General features: G+C 40.3%; 1 protein-coding gene and 1 pseudogene across 8 annotated transcripts; one reads left to right on the forward strand and one right to left on the reverse strand.

Moving 5' to 3' along the window:
- Nucleotides 1–483: 483 nt before the first annotated feature.
- On the reverse strand, nucleotides 484–1,668 carry LOC113420607 (ubiquitin-conjugating enzyme E2 C pseudogene; annotated as a pseudogene).
- A 432-nt stretch (nucleotides 1,669–2,100) lies between these two features.
- FKTN (fukutin) lies at nucleotides 2,101–19,363 on the forward strand. Of its 8 annotated transcripts, none has more exons than XM_087957509.1 (11): nucleotides 2,472–2,523; nucleotides 3,402–3,439; nucleotides 4,439–4,629; nucleotides 4,897–4,956; nucleotides 5,954–6,157; nucleotides 8,517–8,794; nucleotides 10,273–10,405; nucleotides 12,356–12,485; nucleotides 14,960–15,093; nucleotides 16,224–16,354; nucleotides 18,472–19,363. In XM_087957509.1, exons 3-11 carry the CDS (start codon nucleotides 4,525–4,527, stop codon nucleotides 18,683–18,685), a joined length of 1,389 nt encoding a protein of 462 aa, XP_087813635.1. In that variant the 5' UTR covers nucleotides 2,472–2,523; nucleotides 3,402–3,439; nucleotides 4,439–4,524; the 3' UTR covers nucleotides 18,686–19,363. The 8 variants fall into 8 exon arrangements, with proteins under 8 accessions (XP_026536389.1, XP_087813640.1, XP_087813635.1 ...); XM_087957510.1 differs by having other exon boundaries at nucleotides 2,485–2,827; XM_026680604.2 differs by lacking the exon at nucleotides 3,402–3,439 and having other exon boundaries at nucleotides 2,101–2,523.
- The last annotated feature ends 674 nt before the right edge of the window (nucleotides 19,364–20,037 follow it).

Genomic DNA, 20,037 nt, shown 5'->3' on the forward strand with positions numbered 1-20,037 from the left:
AGAAAATGGTCATGGATATAATGCACTGAGGAATTTAATTAAATGTATTGTTTACCTATCTTGTCACAGGATAACTGAGTGGCTCACAATATTAAAAAGATAAAATATATTACAAAAGTATAAATGTACAAAAATAAATAGAAAATACAATAGCTAAAAAGATGGGGAGGGAGTGAATTGGGGGCGGGGAGAAGTTTAAACTATCACCTCCATCACGAAGCCCCTCTGGAGCCCCAAGCCAACTGGTAGAATGTGGTCTTTAAACTCTTTAAGGAAGATATTGGAGCCGGCTTTCCTGGGGAGGGGGAGATATTCCGAAGGGCAGGTGCAATGGCAGAGAAGGCTCTTCTGCACCCACCCACCGGAATACCTGTCCGATGAAGCCGCCTGCTAGCATGAGTGGAGTGGGCAAATCCCAGTGGGATGAGGTACATTCTATTTTTATAATCACGTAGATGGGCAATCCTTTTTTTTAAAAAAAACAAAACAAAAAACGTTTATTTATACATTAACACCAGGGGGGGAAAAGCCAAATAACCTTTAAAATGACCTATAATACAATAGAGGCGACGCACAGAAAATACAAGGATGAAACAGAAGAGGGAAGAGACCCCACCCCTCCCCACCCAGGCAAAGTGGTCCATGGCTGGGAAGGACATCAGGTATCCTGGCTCTTCATATGTTTTTGGTAGGATTCATGGAGGTGTTTTTTTCTAGGCTGCTTGGTTCTTCCACAGCTCGGCAGCCTCTGTTCAAAGGACTTTCCATGTTTGGCTCTCCCAGCAAGTTCTGGATGGAGAGCAAAATGGTCCAGACGTCGTAGAGAGCCGACCACTTGTCCTTCAGGGTGTCCAAGCAAATGTTGCCCTGCAAGTCCACGTTGGGGTGGTAGCAGGGGGTGAGGAACTTGATGGTGGGAGTGTTGTAGGGGTACCTGCTGGGGAATTCCAAGGAGAGCTTGTACCTCAGGTCCTCGTAGACCGTCCCAGCCATGCCATAGATGACATTGTCCGACTCCGGGAAGGCAGAGATGCCGTGGTCTCCAGACATCATCGGTGTCATCAGCTCCTGTTGCGGCCTGCTGCGCACAGAGCCCCAGGTAGCGCCCCCGCTGGGTTCAGCCGCCTTGCTGGGGGCGCAGGCGACAGTGCCAGGATCGTTCTGCAAGGCCATGGCAGGGAGCAGGGAGCAGGGAGAAGCTCTTGGCCCGGCTGGTGCAGCGCTGCCGTTTCCTTCTCCATAGTTGGGCAATCCTAATCATCATACAACTACCAGTAGTCCTAAACTTACGAGCACAATTGAGCCCAAAATTTCTGTTGCTGAGACATTTGTTAAGTGAATTTTGCCCCATTTTATGACCTTTACCAAAGTTAAGTGAATCACTGCAGTTGCTAGGTTAATGACAGTTAAGTGAATCTGGCTTAGCTATTGACTTTATATGTAACTCATATGTATGAACCAGTTGCCAAGCATCTGAATTTTGATCACATGACCACAGGGATATTGAAATGGTGGTCACTTTTTTCTGTGTCATTGTAACTTCAAATGGTCACTAAATGGAACTGTTGTAAGCCGAAGACTCCTTGTACTATAAACCAATATCAGTTTCTTGAAGATATTCCAGCTGATAAATCTCTCTTAAATTAAAAAAAAACACTTCTAGATATGTTAAAGCGGGATCCCCAACCTTTTGCCCCGGTTCCGGCGCGGCGCAGCCGGTTCGCGAGCTGGGCGCCCCACTTTTGCAAAACCCGGTGGCGTGGACGGCGCCAGCGCCTGTGAGCTTTTCGGGAAATGGCCGACACCCCGCCCCATCTTTGATTCCTTTTTTCAAAATGCCGAAACCAATGCCCGTACCGTCCGCCGGGCCCGTGTTAAAGGATAGCTTATACAGTACTATAAGATTTCCACTGCTTCGAGGAAATTAATGAAATGCACTTGACTGCAGTATCACCCTGTCTTCATTTTTTTTAAAAAAATCCTACTTGAAGATCAACATTCTTCAAAAAAAAAAAATCTGCAAATCGCTTTTTCCTAACAGCCATGCGATAGTCCTGGAAATTTTTTTCCATTGCCGTCTTTTCGCCTAGCGCCAGTCTTCCTTTGCCCAACTGCACTGATGTCTCCACCAGGGCGCCGCCACCCGTGAAGCTGCAAAATGAAAAAAACAACCGTCCAGCGCCAGTTGCAACGCGGGGACGTTGCGTATTAAATGAAGCCTTAAATTAAAAACCTATTTTTAAAGGGGGAGGGGAAGAGTGGCAAGAGAGCCTCTGTTTCAGAGTGAGGCTGTTTCCTCCCCCCCCCCGTCCGCTGCGAACCGAGCCGTCCACTACAAAACACCACAACCACACCGAAACCCCTCCACACCCCTCTTCCTGTCTTCGCGCCACTCGCCCGGCATCGCTGCAAGGCGCAGCTGACGTAAAGCGCGGCGGCCTTGCCTTTCGGTGGCTAAGTGCCGCAAAAGTGCCCGTCCTTTGCGTCTTACGGTCTTCCCCCACTTCGCCTCCCGCCTTGCAGGTAAGGGCATCAACGTCGTATTATTTGCCTTCATTTTACTCCGCACGCAGCCTTAAACGGATAAGCCAAAAAGAGAGATGTTAGCACGACGGGGAAAATAAACGTTTTAAGGCGCTCGCGTTAGCAGTTTTTTCCGTCCCCGAAACCTTCCCGGTCTCAACCTGAGCAAGAAGAAACTGGTAGCCCTCCAGCTACTGGTGCAACATGGCCAATGGTGAAGGATGCTGGGAATTGTAGTTCATGGGCATCTGGAGAAGACTCGGGTTTCCTCACGCGTGTTTAATTTTTCAGGATTGGAAGAGAGGTAGGGAGAACATCATAAATGTCGTATTAGGGTTTTACTTCATTTAGAAAGGGCAGATAACACATTTCACCTAAAAAGACTGCGGTCTCATTGACGCCTACCGATATCAAGCTTCCTTAGTTCTTTAGTTTTGCCTACAACCATATTTGGAAGAGAATCAGTCATTCCATGGGCATACGGTTGAATCACAAATCAACCACTAGTGACTGGCTTATGCTCATTGTTTGTATAAAGTTGTCCTTTCAAGCACTAGCAGGAATCTTCCAGAAAATTATGAATATGCAAATAAGTAGTAGTCACATTTGCACATTTGTATCCAGAATCTGCACAAGTATTTTGCCTCTGTTAGTTGATGTGAAGAAGAAGGGGAAAAAACTAAATTTAGTCTATTTTGTGAGGTTTGAATTTTCCTTCAAAGAAACTAAAACTTTGATATGTGAGGGGAAATGGAATATTACAAACAGCATTGGGTAATAAGCAGTAAATTAAGGAAGTTTTAAGTAAACAGCTAACACTCTTCTATTGAAAAACTGTTGGGGTATGTCTAACTCAGACTGAAACTCATCTCTTTCAGGAAGGCTTCTCCACTTTCAACTTCATTCAGGAGTCAGTGTAAGGATCAAAGCCACTTCTCACATTGCACAAGCCTGATTACTATTATGTGTGTGACTGAGTACCTGGACACAAGGAGTTTGGAAAATGGAATCTGCCTTTGCAATGTGTTCCATTTGTTAGTTGATTCTATTTCACCTGGAACCCATTTAGTTCATGTAATCTGCTTCTGGTTAGAATGCTTCAGATCCTGATAGTAGATCTCTGCTGTCTTGGGAGAAATGTTATGCTGCCCATTCAGGTGTCTCAGTAAACATTTGTTTTACTACTTCATTTTATAAGTTTCTAATCTGAAATTATATTGCTATCCATCTCATAATTTCCACTCCGGGTGGTGAACAGGAATTAAAACCAAGGAACAATAAAAATAATACTAATAAACAAAAATGACACAATAATAGTGCCATGGCACCAAAGATAATCAAACTCAAACCACACAATCACAGTCATATCACGAAAAACCACAATGACATACTGGATTATTGTATCTGCAATTTGCCTGAGTGTTCCAGGAATATTGCAAAGACAAGGCCTATCTCCTTTAGGATTCGAGATTGATATTGAAATTGGTACCAGCAAATTAAATGCTCCCTCTACTAGGACCCAAAGTTCATTCTTGTTGAGAATCTGCTTTTACATGCTCGCAGAAATGATTTGAGATAATGTTCTTCTCCCAAAATGAGTAGGTGAACGTAGGTAAAAGGTTAGCAAGAAGGTATCTTACTTATGGGATGTCCTTCTCAGAGAAGTTTGCCTGGTGACACCTTCAAGGCATTGTTGCTGCAGACATGAACTTGTTCACAGCAATATCCAAAATAAAACTACACCGAATCATCTGTGAATCAATAAAATAACTTTTTAATTTTGAATGATGAGTTTTTAATTGCATCTTAGAACTTAGGTGGTAGGATAATTATTTAAATAGAAGAACAACAGCTTTGCTTTTGAAAAAGCTATTATAACTTCTTAACTGAATTCATTTTTTTTATGTTTTCCCAGTTTTGAAACTCACAATAGGCCATCTAAAAAGATGAGAAGCACCAACTGCTGCTTTCTAATGAATACCAGGAGGGTTCAAATGACCGATGCAGAGAATTAACAAAAACGTAGTACTGGGCCTTCTTACTTTGACCAGTTCAATCTTTCTCCTGTTCCAGTTGTACTATTATAAATATTATCTCTCTCCAAAGGTAACGTTTCATGATTCTTATTACTTACACACAAACCCAGATTTACAGATCTAAACAAGTGCTTCTAGTGTTTTAAAATATGCTAGCAAGAACAAAATAAACAAGCAACCCACAAGATCATTTACAGAAGACAGAGATACCAAATGTTATTCTGAAGTATACTTACTTGGTAGTAAAAAGCAATGAAGCTCTGTTTTTTGTTATAATTTTGTGGTACGGTTGAGACTGGAGGTGTAGAGCTTTATTTCTCTTGTTTGGTTTTGTTAGAATGGAGCGGTTTTCCCCAAGATTAAAGGGAGCAAAGCAGGACAAGACAATAGTCAATGGGTAAATACATCTGATTTTACTATTTCTCATAAACAACATGCTTGAGGTGGAAGAGGCAACTCAGTGAAAAGGAGGAAGGCAACAGTGTGAGGCAAATAAGTGTAAAATAATAATTACCAAAGAATATTAAATACATAGGGGAATATTTTGCATAACTTGTGTTAAATTACTATACTTTTATTTTAACAATAGCAGCTCATTTATGAAGAATTAATGTCTACCACTTGCACTTCTTCAAGGGTCATGCCTAGCACCTTGAAGGAGATTGAATGCAGCTTTCTACCCTGAAAAGGCCCCCAGCCTTGGTTTTGGGCACCCAAATTTATCCTAAACTTTTAAGCTTCTTTAAAAAAAAAAAAACCCTTTAGTTTGATTTTTTGACAAATATTCTACAATAACCGTTGTTACATTAACTATAGTTATTTATACAAAATCCCTTGATGCTCATGATCAAAATCATGATTTTAGAATGATTGCTATAGTTATTACAAATTATTACAGATAGTCCTCAATTTATGACAAGTTGCTTCGTGACTGAAGTTACAACTGACCGGAAAAAGGGGACTTACAACCTAGATTTGAAGTTGCAATGATTGAGCCCCCTCTGTGCCATATAACCAAATTTCAAGCACTCGGGAACATGGCTGCATGTAAGACCATTTGCAGCAACTGGCAGTCACATCACTGCATTTTTATGACAGTTTTGTCAAAACCTGGCACTTTGGTTTTTGGCAAAACAGTGCCCATAGTGAACCATTGGTTTGCTGACCTCTGTCTGCTTAACAACCATTGAAAAAAAATTCTAAAATCTGATTTGTCACATGACTGATCCTTTTTACAACCATTGTAATACGCAACCATAATGGGCAGGCTCCATTATTTTTGCATGATGAGGACTATATCTGTATTATTATTTTGGTACAGATTTTCAGCAAACATTTACTCCTGATGTTTGTTTTTTTTCCCTCTCCTCCCTTTTTTAAAAAAAATTAAACAGCATGTGGTGAGAAAATTTCTGAATTTGGTGAGCAGCCACAACATAGTTGTGCATCTGATCGATCCTCTCCTTTTGGAGCTGATTGACCGAGACTTGGAGCAGCTTCAGACCTTCTCTGATGGCAGTCGCTCAGAATGCAAGTACTTCTGTACCCCACGGGATTATACCACCTTTGGACTACTGGACAAAACCTGGAAACTTGAAGTAAATGTCTTTTTCCAGCTTCCTCTAACTCTGCTGAAGTTTTCAGTCATTAAATAGGATGCAGTACAGAGATATAGAGGATAAAGGTGCCTGTTTGGGGTTTTTCTTTGCCCACATTTGTATATTCCCTACTGTTTTTTACTCTAAGCCACTTACAAAAACGAAATCCTAGATTAAAAACAGGATAACAAGACTTACTAATCAATAAAACGATTACATAAAATGATTTACATACATAAAAAGGTGCCATTCCTTCTTACTTAAGATCTTCCACCTGAATGCCTTTTGAAAAAGGACAGTTTGACATTCTTCTAAAGGACATCGGGGTGGGGGGAGGGGATATCTGATTGCCAGGGTGATGCTATTCCCAGAGGGAAAGGCTCCCCTGACAATGTCATTGTCTGATTCCCCCACCCCCCACCCCATCCCCAATCACTCCACACTAGATGAAATAGGGTGGCTAGAGTCCGTCTGCAGGAGATGTCCTAATGCTAGCAAAGGCCCAAGCTGAATAGGGTTTGTAGGTAATCACCAGCATCTTGTATTGGGACCAGAAATTTATTGACAGCCAATAGCAGCTCTGGTAAGGCAAATCTTTTTTTTTCCTGAAACAATTAATGTCAATCGGCAAGTAAGCAGCCACCTTTTCCACTAGCATGTAAGATTCCAATTCCAGGTTCTCTTTAAGGTGAGCCACATGAAGAGTGTGGAACTGGAGTTGGAGCATGGAGTGAATTGGAGTCTGAGGGATGGTGACATTGTAATCACTCCTTTCAACATCTTCTGATTCAGAGACATTCCTGGCAGGCTCACCAAAGCTGGCTGTAGACTGTAGACTCTGCTGTGGCTTCTAACTGCTGTTCTAGCAGATGCCTCTAACTCAGGGGTGTCAAACTCAAGACCTGGGGGCTGGATCTGGCCTGTAGGGCCGCCCTGGGAAAAGCAAAGAACTGGCCCCTGGTGCCTCTGCCAGTGAAAATGGAGCTCAGGAGCTCCGTTTTTGCTGGCAGAGGGTTGCAGGAGCCGAAAACAGAGCACGCAAGGGCCGCAGGCAGCCCTCTCAAGCTCCATTTTCATTGGCAGAGGGTTGCAGAATGCCATCGCAAAAAAAAATGGAGTTTGGGAGCCCGTTTTTGCTGACAGAGTCAGGGGCCACCGTAAGCGCCCCTGACATGAGTGACATTGAGCTGGCCACGCCTACCCCAGCCCCTGAGGTCAAAAACAACCCTGATGCGGCCTTCTATGAAATTGAGTTTACAGCCCTGCTCTTAACTCTAAGAAACGTATTAGATTGTATGCAGGTAGTCCTTGACTTGTTTAAAGACCAGTCAAAGTTACAACGATTGGGAACTGGCTCACATTTATGACCATTGCAGAGTCCCGGGGTCATGTAATCACCTTCTGCAACCTTCCGACGAGCAAACTCAGTGGGGAAGCCAGATTTACTTAACAACTGTGTTACTAACTTAACAACTGCAGTGGTTCACTTAACAACTGTGGCAAGAAAGGTCTTAAAATGGGGCAAGACTCACCTAACAACTGTCTCGCTTAGCAACAGAAATGTTGGGCTCAGTTGTGGTTGTAAGTCCGGGACTAGCTGTACCAGCTCTTTCGAGAGAAACACAGCTCCATCAAAAGAAATAATCAGAATATCAATAGTTTGCCCCATTCAGTTCTTCACAGTTTTAAGCACCGAGTCAAGACTTCCACTGCATTTCCTATATGGTGGAGGTGGAAAGGTAAAACCTAAACCACTGGATGATCTCTTTTATTGGTTTCGTGTAAATGTTAAACAAAATGGAGAGCCCGCTGAAGTGTTCCAGGGTTTCACGTCTCCTTCCACAACACCAGTTTGAATTGTTATTTAAAAAACCAGGCAGTCCAAAAGAATATTGTGATCAAACAAAGTTGAATGCCACTGAGAAATCTGCACAAGGATGACCAATGTAGCTTCCATCCCATGCCCTGTTATGGGCATGAAATTAATTATCTGTGGTGACGTATTTCCTGAGAAACCTTCGGAAAGTTAAGTCATACAGTAATCCAAGATATGCTGCTGAAGTAGCAGCAAAATTCTTGGAGAAGGACTTGATGTTAACATTTAGAGATGACACATCTTTGCTTGGACCATTATAGAGGTTCATTTCTGCCAGAGTGGCTTATTGACTTTATCTTGAGAGGTTTGATTGAACTGAAAAAAAAAAAAGTCGTTTGCTCAAGAACAGCTTCTCGGAAAGGGGTGGTGAAATTGCCATGAGATGGTTCTCTTCTGCCATGATTTGCTTTCATTTCAATCCAGAAGGAACTGTGTGGTGAAACATGGCTTGATGAAGGAACAAAAACTTTATGTTGGTTTCAGGTGGGCTTGTTTCAGGCTGCTGAGAGAATGGGATTCCAGTGGCTTAAACTTCAGAGTAAAGATCCACGTTTGGAAGGCATGGAGGATCTGTCTGGAACAGAAGTCCCCCTGCATTACATCTTCAAGCAGGCAACTCATGCCATCCATCTAGTCGTCTTCTATGAGAGGAGTGGCAACTACCTCTGGCATGGGCCGCTACGTCTGAAGCTACACATGGACAGGGCATTTGTGCCTTTCCAGAAGCTACACTTTGGACGCTACGCTGGAGCCTATGACAAGTAAGAAACAGCAGGGCAGTATTTGTTGTTGTTGTTGTTGTATAGGATGATAAGGCTCCTCTTGCAAAACACCGCTGTTGTACAGTACTTGCTTCCAAAAGACTGAGATTAAGTCAGACATCTTGGAATATAAAAGGGATGAAAATTGTGCCAGGAAAGTGAACTTGTACTTTTGATTAATGCCGGTAATGAGGCCATTAGGTTCCTCCTCCTTCTCTCTTCCTTATGTGATGGCAGAGATGAGAATTCCCTGACAACATTCTTTGACAGCAAGTTCAGAGCAGACAAAAGAACTGCACCCTCAAAGAAATCCCATGAAAAATGGCTTTAAACTATGGTAACCTCTGAACAAAAGAAGGCCCACCTCTGAATATGGAGGATGTGAATCAAACAAGAAAAATGACACTATACCACCCCACAATACATCCTAGATGGAAAAAGAAATGCACAATTCCCCAGTGATGAGATTTGTGCTCTTGTAAGTAAAGTAGGGCATCTCTCTTCTTTTACTTTGGATGAGCTGCTTCTAAATTGTGAAGGTATCTGATTCACTTAACTAAGGCAATTATATTGAGTTACCTGATTAACAGCATTGCGATCATGGAACACATTCAAAGTTCAATTGCCGTGGGCTAGCATTGTTGTCGTGCATTCATATTAAATGTGTCCTTTGTCAGAAGGTTCAGCTGATGAGCTGGAAAGCTGCTTATTTTATATTCCTTCCAGTTACATGTGATGCCTTCTCATCTTACCAGACCCATTCGAGGCAACCTTCAAATAAATTGTTAAAGCATCATAGCTGTGTTCCCTACTGTGGAGGGAGAGTAGGGATTATCCTTTTCATGCCACCACTAAAACCTTTTTAGAGTACATAAATTCTTTTAAGTCTCAAACAGGGAGAATATGGGAAAGATAAAGGATAGTACCAGATAGACAGTTAATATAGGAATAAGGAACACACTGGTTTTTATTAAATCCCCAAAAATGGGTTTTTAAAACAAATTGACTTATTTCTAAAAATTATTTATAGCCTGTGCATAGCAGTCTCTAAAATTATTGCCAGGCTTGTGTCAGTGACACAAAGAGACATTCCCAAACTTAGACTCCAAGCGACCCTCAAATCTGTCCTTCTGCCTTCGTCCCACAAATTTCTCTGTTCTGTGCTCTTCCTGTTGGAGTAGAACCCAGGAGGTGGTACCCAATGTTGCTTTCCATTGATTGGCAGCTCTGACACCCAACTGTTACAATCGTTTTGGCCCTATGTTAGGTGTATATCAAATGAATTGGATGGATTGAGAATAGCAGATTAAGATGGACAAAACATTATGGTGAAACATGCAAGTTGTGATTGTGTGTCAGAAGGAACAACAACGGTGCATTTGTTAGCTTGCCATCTTAATGCAAATTCAAAAGGAAATATCTAGTTCCTGTTGCATTCTCCTGGTCAGGATAATATCATTTTCCGCTTCTTGTAACAGGATGGCATTACTGACTCTTTCCATTGATGGGTTAATAGTCCAGGTTCCAAAAGAGCCGTCCAAGTTCCTCGAAGAAAGGTCTCACTCTCGATTTGTTGAATGTCGGTACAAAGAAGCTCGATCATTCTTCCAGGTTAGTATCATTTCTTGTTCGAATTAATTGGTTTAATAAAAAGGACATTATATCCCTGTCAACACTGCCTCCAAAATGTGCAATATTTTCACTATGGTCAGCTTTCTCCTCCACATCCCAGCAACTAAAATAACAATGTTTGCTAATTCTTGTCAAATGTTCCAAATTGAGATGTTATTTAAATTAAAAGGTATACGTGGATACATCTTTCATTTGTAGCAAATCAATGGTACTAAGTAGACTTAATCAACTTATAATTACCAGCTATACCTTTGTAAACCTACTAATGTTGCACTTAGCTTTTCACTGCAAAGTGGCAGAAATCTTGGTCTCATGACTGTTTGGAACTCAGAGAAGCATAATTTTTACAATTAATCTCTGGTTTACCTTTGCTTGCTTCCCAGGACTCAGTGAGAGTCACCCAGCTGGTTTTGTGTTTGTGGGGGTACTAGCTCATAATCTCCTGGGTTCCAGCTTGATGCCTTAATCACTACATCAACTGGCTCTCTTACTACATAGCCTAGGATCTAGTGAATTACTTGTAATTTGTTTCATCTCTTTCAAAAAGCTATTTTTTCCCAGGTTTGGAAAGCCAAACCCACAGTTCCTTTGGGTGCCCTGAGACACATGCATGTTTTTTTGAGTATTGGCCATCGTTTTATTGAAATCCTAATCGAATTAATCTTTTCCCTCTTTAGGCAACCAGTACTTCAGTTTTTCAGCCCAACAGCCAGCCACATTTCCATGCTTAATCCTATTTAGTGACTAACTGCTAAGATTTGCTCTGTGGCTTTGACACTTGATGGCGCCAAAGAATGAATATAGAAGGCCTAGCAATGAAAGAGTCTGCTTCTTTCATTGCAAGAAACACTTTCCTACCATTTGAGCACAGCAGGAAGATAGAAAAGAAGAGTTGCGTTTAAAAAAAAGAGAGATTTTATGTGGGTTAAACATTGTGTTGTGCTTTACTAAGATATGAGTAACAGTTTGTAGCTATCTTATTACAAGTGCAGAAGGGAATTGCAAAGTGCATTATTTGGTGAAGATGAAAATTGGATTGCAATGGCGATTTTTTGATGGACTTTAAGATCCAAAGCTAATCTTTCTATCTGTCTAAATGTCTGTCTGTCTATAGACACCACCCATGTCAGTGTCCAAATGACTATTTTTCAATCTTGCCAATGCTTTTCAGCACAAGCAGAGAATTGATTTCATTCCAAAGATGTCATATTGTATCAGATTTTCTTACACAAGACTCCATAAGTTTGAGTTTTAAATTGTTTGCCAACTTCCCCCTGTGGTTATCATCACCCATTTGAATTGGGCCTGTATCTGATCCTGTGGCTCCTTTCTTCCACTTTCCAAGAGAACAAATAATAAGGACCTTCATTTAAATACAAATTCATTGCAGGTAGTCCTCACTTACCGATCACTCAGCAACCGTTTGAAGTTACAGCGATGCTGAACAAATAATTCTATAACCACACGATCACATTTATGGCCTTTTGTAGTGTCCCTCAGTCATGTGATTGCCATTATAGTCATGCATTTTTCTCTGCCTGACTGGTGATTTTTTCTTTTCCTGTTACAAAATTGCAAATTGGAGAGATTGAAAAGGAAGGGATTTCGAGAGAGTGAGCAGTTTAGCTCCAGCCCTGGGTTGTGATATAATCTCATTGTTTTGGTTGTGTATAAAACATTAAGCAGGCACTGCTTCCTAAGGAGCAGTTATCAGGCAAACAAAAGGGAAAGGGGTGAAATGACAAGTTGTGTCTTTTTCCAGCTTGAAGCTGCTTTGGAACTCAAGTGGTTTCCCATTTAGCAGCCACTTTACTTGTAACAGTTACTTATTTCTCCTGGGGGAATTCTAAATATTGGTAAGGAAAAATAAACAATGATCATGGAAGCTGAGGTACAGATTAGACAAGTGCCTTTTCCTTTCTTTTCTAGCTGTACCCTGATGATACATCTCCTGAGGCAATGGAGTTCAGGAAAAAAGCCAAGGCATTGCTGCATCTTTCTGCTCTGACACTGAACAATTTAGGAGTACAATTCTGGCTGAGTAGCGGGACCTGCCTAGGTAAGTCACTTGCATTTGGGTTGGAAGCCAGAAGTGTTCTCTGCGATGCTGGCAGTTGAGCCTGAGGGACAAGATGATCAAACTGGTGTACATGGCAGAAATACACCGGGTGTGAAGACCACACTGATCGAACGCATGGAAGCACAAAATGCACGCGAATGAAAATTAGCTTGTCTTAGACTATGACCCCAGAAACGTATGTGCAAGAGAGTCCTTCCTCAGTCTTCTACCCCACTGATACTTGGGCAGGGAGATTTTATAAATATTATTCTTGGCGTCAAGATCCAACTGTTATTGCAATGAGTTAAACATTGCGTGAATGCAGTTTTCTTTACCTCACACTCTTTAAATGAATTAGAGAGCCATGTTGATTAGGAGTACTGGTAGTTATAATCCAGCATGCTTGGTCCATGTCTGGTTGGTTCATTTAATTACATTCTTACATAAGTAGGAGTGTTCCTTATTACATTCCCAAAGGCAAAAAGGTGCTTTGGAGCAGTGTGGGGATGCATGCCATACCTGCCTGCATTTCCTTAAAGAAGCTACATATTTCCTTGCTCACATGGAAGCTGGGTAATTCCAGGAAATCATGTTTTTAAGTTAAGGAGATTCAAGAGGAGATCCATGGTGTTCTGGGACAAATCTGGCTATGCTACAGATGCCTCCTTAATTCAAACATATTTTTTTTTGTGGGATCAAGGAGCTTTTATCTGAACCCAATACAAGAAGAGTTTGGCATATGCATATGTATCTTTTCACCATCAGGTATGATGTATTGGCAGAGTTTTGATTTCCAATCTCTTTTAAAATATTTGCTTCAGAAGATAAATGAGTAGATTTTGTTACAGATACCGGTATATTATCACAGACTATATGATGTGACTTACATACCTATTTAAATGTATAATTAAAACTTCTGAATTCACTGGCATTCTCAGTCTCATCTCGCAGCCCTTTTAATTTATGGATCATATTGCTCTGCATATAAAATAAACCAGGGGATACATCCTGTGTCTTAATTTGATTTGGTATATAGTGCCTAATTCTCGGGGGTGACCTTGAAAAAAGTGGAAACTTCTCAGTGAAATAGTGGAGATAGCAGAAGGTCATTTAAATATTTGTAAGAAAAATATCATACATCAAAATAGTTTGTAAGTCATAGATTAAACTCCATAGTTTTCTGCAGCTCTGCTCAAAAGTTCAGTGAAACCTTCTCCCAGGTAAAATATATGCAGGAGCAAGAGATGGACTTTCCAAAATATTACTAATACTAAAATATGAGCAAAACTAGGTTTACATAATTAATTAACCAAGTTTAAAACACTTTAAAACAGGTTTAAAATTTTTCTTTTAAAAATTAGAAAGAAGCACTGGGAAGGATTTACCAGTTTTGTAGGTGGAAGTATGAAAATAATGTTTTTAATAAAGCATTAATGTGGGATTAATCTAAACTAAATGAAATAGCTCACAAATGCCAATTGCATCCTGATCTGCAGAAAAGTAAGATGCAAGGAGGCCCCTGTTACTCTCTGTGTATCTTTTTAAAAACATAAGAGAATACTGAAAAATTGTATTAACCCTTTAATATTACCTGGAGCGGGGATGTCATTCAGTTGAGGTAATTCAAACAGATATTGTTCTATTATGGAATTCAGGACTGCAGTGTCTTATAAACACAATGCTGTCCAAAATGTTCTAGAATACTAAAAATATGAGGAAAGAATTAATTACAAGGTTATTATGATTTTACCAACATGTGGGATCGGGAAGTTACATGGCCAGTTGAGATGCTTTTGCTGGGTTTAGTCTTTGACACCACAAAGTTGTTTTGTCTGGGTTTAATCTTGGGCACCACTGTAGATTTTTACTCTTTCTTAATATTATTTTTCTATTATATTCACATGTTAGCCACTCAGAGTTGTGTTTGCAAATAAAGTTACTTGCAAAAATTAGGCCCCTGTGTTTGGAACATTTCTGTCATGAAAGGAGAGGTTGCATCTAGTTTATCAGAAATGGTTCTAGCTGGATTTTTCAAACTGTGTGGGAACTTACAGATTTTACAGATTTTAGATATAATTTCTCTCATTAATTATAAAGAAACTAATCTCTCCAAAAATGTAAACCACATGACTTCTGTCTTAGAAGAAAGAAACCAGCCATTTTCATTTGTGAAAATGGGAATTAACTCTTAAATTTAAGTATTTCCCAAGCAGCCTTGAGAGGGTTAATCAGGTTGGGCAAGTAAAATTGTCCTTCTGTTGCCTTCATAGGTAACAGGAGGATGAAATCTTCTCAACCATATAAATGCAGCAGATTGTTAGAGGAGAAATTGAATTCTCCATCTTTTCTTAGAATGGAAAACTTTGGGGTATACTTTTTATGCCTTAATTTAATTACTCTGTCCTCTTTTCTCATCAACGTTGGAGCTGCATGATTGTGTATTAAATTTCTCACGAATCTCTTGTATTATTTAGGTTGGTACAGACAGTGCAACATTATTCCTTACAGTAAAGACCTGGACTTGGGGGTTTTTATTCAAAACTACAAACCAGATATTATTCCAGCATTTCAGAAGGCTGGGTTACCGCTAAAGCACAAATTTGGCAAGGTTGGTGAATACAGGAATATGTTTGGCTCATACTTTTCTTTCTTGCCAATCCTTTTTTTCAGGTTGTCTGAGATATTAAATGAATAATTAGGTTATAAAAGCACTGCATTTTTGAAACTTGGCAACTTTAAGATGTGGGTGCTTTAACTCCCAGAGTTCCCCAGCCAGCATGCTCACTAGGTTATTCTGGGAGTTGAAGTTCATTACATCTTACAATTGCCTAGTTTGAAAAAAAAACATGCTAGAAGACTGCATTGGGATCATGGGGAGTGGGAGACCTGGTTTTGGATCCTTTCATCTCTGAAGCTTACTGATTAGTTAGGAGCAATCAGGATCTTGATTTGACCTACATCACAGGATTATTATGAGGATAAATGAAACAAAACAGAAAGCTGTGCAAGGATTGTGTGCTGCAATTCAACATAAAAGTAGCTATAACTTCCAAAATCAAAACACACTCCCGGTCAGATAGAGGCCCTGCATTAGTTTTCTTGCAAATTATTCTTTTTTTTCACCAGCTGTTATTCTCCCAGAAGCAATGTTTTCTCCAAACATAGAGATTTGTTCTTTTTTTCTTTCCCTAGTGGGGCAAATGGTGCAGCCCTCAGCACTTTGTAAATATTGAATTGTGTTATCATGCAGAGATAGTCTAGAGCTAACTTGCACATCTTTCTCTTCTGTTATCGTAATTATTGTACTTCTTGACTTTTCAGCCCTGTTAGTTTTATTAGCATTTATGAGCAGTGAGAAATTTAAGACTTCCTGCTCTTCAACTTCTAGTTCAGCTTATTTAGAAAAGAAATTTAAAAAAAAAAACTGCTGAAGACTTGTTGCATTTCTGTGTTGCTGTTATATTTATTAATAGGCTGGGCATAAAATTAATAATCTTGCCACTCTTAAGTGATTCCCCTTCCTGACCAAATTTATTGGGGAGTTGAAAGCGTCATATCTGTTTCCTTCAACTGCTTTTTATTAATTCTTAAGATGTTTTTATCTTCAAAATACTGCTAGGAAATATTCAAATTTGAGAGTTCAGAATGACAGGGTTGGAAGGATATCAAGCAATAATTTTGATGCTTAGCCATTTTATTATCTGTGTCTTGAGTTCATTTCCCCTCCTTTCTATATAGTTTGAAGATAGTTTGGAGCTGTCCTTCCAGGGAGGAGAAGATGAAGTGAAGCTTGATATTTTTTTCTTCTATGAAGAGGATGACCACATGTGGAATGGAGGAACCCAGGCCAAATCGGGCAAGAAATTTAAGTATGACTCAGAGTTGGTGTTTGTAGAGGGGAAATCTTACTAAGGAACTACCGTATATGCCGGCGTATAAGACGACCCGGCGTATAAGACGACCCCCCAACATTTCCACTCAAAATATAGTTTGTTATATACTCGCCCCTCTTCCGCACGCCTTCCACTTTTGCACTTTTTTTTTTTTTGAGGCACTTTTGTCTACCGTGGAAGCGAATCCCGTGAAGCCGAAGGAGCAGCCAGCCTTCTCCCAGCTCCCAAGGAAGCGAGGCTCGCACCGCCGGGCTCCGCTGAGGTATCCGGCTGGAGCTGTCAGGAGTTGTTACCGCTGGCGCGGCTCTGGCGCGCTCCAGTCCCGCGTTGCCTCGGGAAGGAAAGGCAAAAAGGAAGAGCCGCGGCTTTTGCCTTTCCCTTCCCGAGGCAACGCGGGACTGGAGCGCGCGGAGCCGCGCCAGCGGTAACAACTCCTGACAGCCCCAGCCGGATACCTCAGCGGAGCTCGGGCGGTGCGAGCCTCATTTCCTTGGGAGCTGGGAGAAGGCTGGCTGGTCCTTTCGGCTTCACGGGATTCGTTTCCACGGTGCGCAAAAGTGCCTCAGCCGCGGGCAGCCGCAGTGCTTCCCAATTACTATTTGCCGGCATATAAGGCGACCCGGCGTATAAGACGACCCCCAATTGGAGGCATCTTTTTCAGGGCAAAAAAGTCATCTTATACGCCGGCAAATACGGTATCTGTTTTCATAGCTTACTACCCAACAAATAATTGCTTCTACTGTATTGGGTTTTAAGGTTTTTGGAGAACATTGGCCTGGTTATTTAAAAAAAAAAATTAGGACATTGGCTCACATTTTTCAGCCCCAGATATTTTGCTTCTTCACAGTGTCTCCTTCTGCAGGTACTTTGCAGAACCTGCTACAACATGTTAGACTTCCATTTCTGAATACAATTCAAATACTGGCAAGAAGCTAAATAACTGCAAGATTCCAACTGGCTTTGCATCTGGAAATTTTAAGTTATTGTCTCCCACATTAGCTTTTTGGAATCCTCAAAGGCCCCACTAACCCACTTTTTGGAATCAAGGAATGGTGAATAGCAATGAGTGCTTCTTAGAAATTATTCCCCTTTGCTTCTACTTAGGAACATTCATCTGCTTCTGAACTGTTTTTTTTTTTTTTAAATTAAGCTTAAGATTTTTCTGTATTTGAACATTTCAGATTATCATCAGTCTTATCTAGGACTACTGTTCTTGTTTAACTATCAGCTGTGTTTATCTTTTGTTGTGTCAGTAGATGTTGCTGGATCAATTTACTGTATTAGAATAGGGAATATTTTTTGAATGATTGTAATCCACTCTGTGAGTAACTAAACTGGGAAGGGAAATAAGTTATCTGAATAAATTAAGTTGAGGAAATGGGAAAGAAAAAGGCCAGTCATTTAACCAGAAAGTTGTTGGTACTAAGCTTGATTTTATTCTAAAGTATAGAGATGACATTATTGAGAAAATGGATGTTCTTTGGATCAATACAAAAGTTTTTACAAAGAATGGGTGGAATTTCTGGGACACCATGTTAGTTCCTCTTCCTTTGGCCAAAGATGTGATTGATTGTATCTTGTTTCAAGTTTGATCATTAGTGAAGAATTTTGTTTCTGTGTGCTTAATCAATTCAGTCTGCAAAGCAGATACTTGTAAAAATGTTAGTATAAATTTTTTTTGTAAAAATGTTAGTATAAAAACACTTTCAGAAGCAGGTTAAAGAAATGGGTGTCCTGAAATTCAAATGTTTATGTTTATTAACAACATAAATGTCTCTAATTCTCATGATTATGCACTTCAAAATGCCTGCTTAAAGGTTAAAAAGGAGAAGAATTTATTTCCTTGGGACTTGGAGAGTTTGTAGATTGCATTTCGGTGCTGTAAATAGCTCTGATCTGTCATTATAACTCAGCAGAATTAGAATAAATTGTTCAACAACTTTCCATAATAATTTAATATAATAATATATTACCTGCAGAAACTAAGTTTGCATACTGCTTATGCAGTCTGCACATAATAATCTAAGAACATAACCTACTTCTCATTGGTAGTATTTTACCTATACTGTCTTGTCTTATCTTCCGTTTTGCAGGTACCTCTTTCCCAAATTTACCCTGTGCTGGACTGAGTTTCTAGAACTTAAGGTACATGTGCCATGTGAAACCCTCCACTATATTGAAGCCAATTATGGTAAAGACTGGAAGGTTCCTGTCAAAGTGTGGGATTGGAAAAATTCACCCCCCAATGTCCAGCCTAATGGAATCTGGCCGATCAATGAATGGGAAGAAGTAATTCAGCTCTACTGATTTATTTGTAAGATGCTGGCATCAGAAGAATATTTGTTGACAATTGCATCATGTCTCACCTTGGAATCATCCGCATTGGGAAGTTTCATGGATTTGCCACTGTTTCGATGGTACAATGCTTGTGGAAATTGGTGCACTGCATCATGGCTGGGTCTGAATTTGAATGAGCTGCTGCAGCAGAATCTATGAAATGTTAGCCTCAGTAGGCACAAAGCTAAGAATTACCTGCGGCTGATCAAACATAGACACTACCTGAATAGCTGGAAGCAATCAGATGGTGCAGCAGGCCTCCAAGCCCCCATACCTGGTGAGGAGAGCAGAAAGCAAAGTGCAGACTTCAGTGAGTCTTCTTGTCAAGCAAGGGAGTAAATTTCTTGATCAAAGGCAGCTGGCTGCAGCCTGATTACAAGGCAACTCATTATCCCTCATTGGAATAAACTGTCTGATCTCCAGCTTTTGCGTGATGTTTGTGTAAAATTCTGCTCTTGAAATTCTGACTTCTGGATTGGCTGACAGCATTGACCTGGCTCTTGGAACTCTGGACTGGAGTTTGACTGTTCTTCTGTCTGCTCATGTTCAAGTAAACCTACGCAGGCAAGCTTCTTTCAGAGGCTCTATTTCTGCATTCCTTGTCTGCTGTTATCTCCTCAACTTTAAGTAAATTGCTAATTTCCGTAACAACTGTGTGTTGGGAGTGTATAATTGAAACCAGAAACAGGACACACTGCTTCAGGAGTTTATGCAGCTGAGGATGGAAGAATTAAAAAAACAAAACATTTTGTATATATGTATGCTTGTATGTATGTATGAAAATTAACAGTAGTGGCTATTTGGATATTTTGTTAATGGCAAACATGCTTACAGTAAAGGAAGCAACATTCCAAAAACTGGGCAGAGAAGATATCCTGGCAGATCATTATAAAAAAACTTTGTCAAAAGGGGAAAACCATACAGGCAATCCTCACCTGCTATCCACAATCGGTCGTTAAACATGATAGAAAATGGTAAAGGACCATGCCAACTTACAACATCAGTTCTGGCTGCAGTCATTAAATGAATTATGTCTGCTTATTAATCACGACATCATGTGACTGCAATTTCCAGTTTCCTTTTGGCATCCCTATTGAAGTTGCTTGTTGCAGTGTTTGTATTGTAATGAATAGAGGGTTAGGGTTAGTTAATTAAGGAGATTGAAATTGAAGAAAAGTATCCAGCAAATGAATTGTTGAATGAAACAGAACTGAACATGTGAAAGTGTTTTCATAGTACATAATATTTATATGTGACGAACTGCTTCCTAAGGGCAGTCCTAGCTACAGGTAGTTCTTGACTTATGACCATTTGTTCAACAA

The sequence above is a fragment of the Notechis scutatus genome, chromosome 2 (assembly GCF_049901735.1).
Source record: "Notechis scutatus isolate UNSWTSFEM ecotype Mainland chromosome 2, rNotScu1.2, whole genome shotgun sequence".
NCBI classification, from domain to species: Eukaryota; Metazoa; Chordata; class Lepidosauria; order Squamata; family Elapidae; genus Notechis; species Notechis scutatus.

What these genes read in the sequence shown, in the direction of transcription:
- FKTN (XM_026680604.2), top strand. Translation starts at nt 4,525, where the DNA reads ATGCAGAGAATTAACAAAAACGTAGTACTGGGCCTTCTTACTTTGACC. An exon ending in TACGCTGGAGCCTATGACAA is followed by an intron (nt 8,795 to 10,272) that starts GTAAGAAACAGC and finishes TTCTTGTAACAG; the next exon opens with GATGGCATTACTGACTCTTT. An exon ending in AAGCTCGATCATTCTTCCAG is followed by an intron (nt 10,406 to 12,355) that starts GTTAGTATCATT and finishes TTTCTTTTCTAG; the next exon opens with CTGTACCCTGATGATACATC.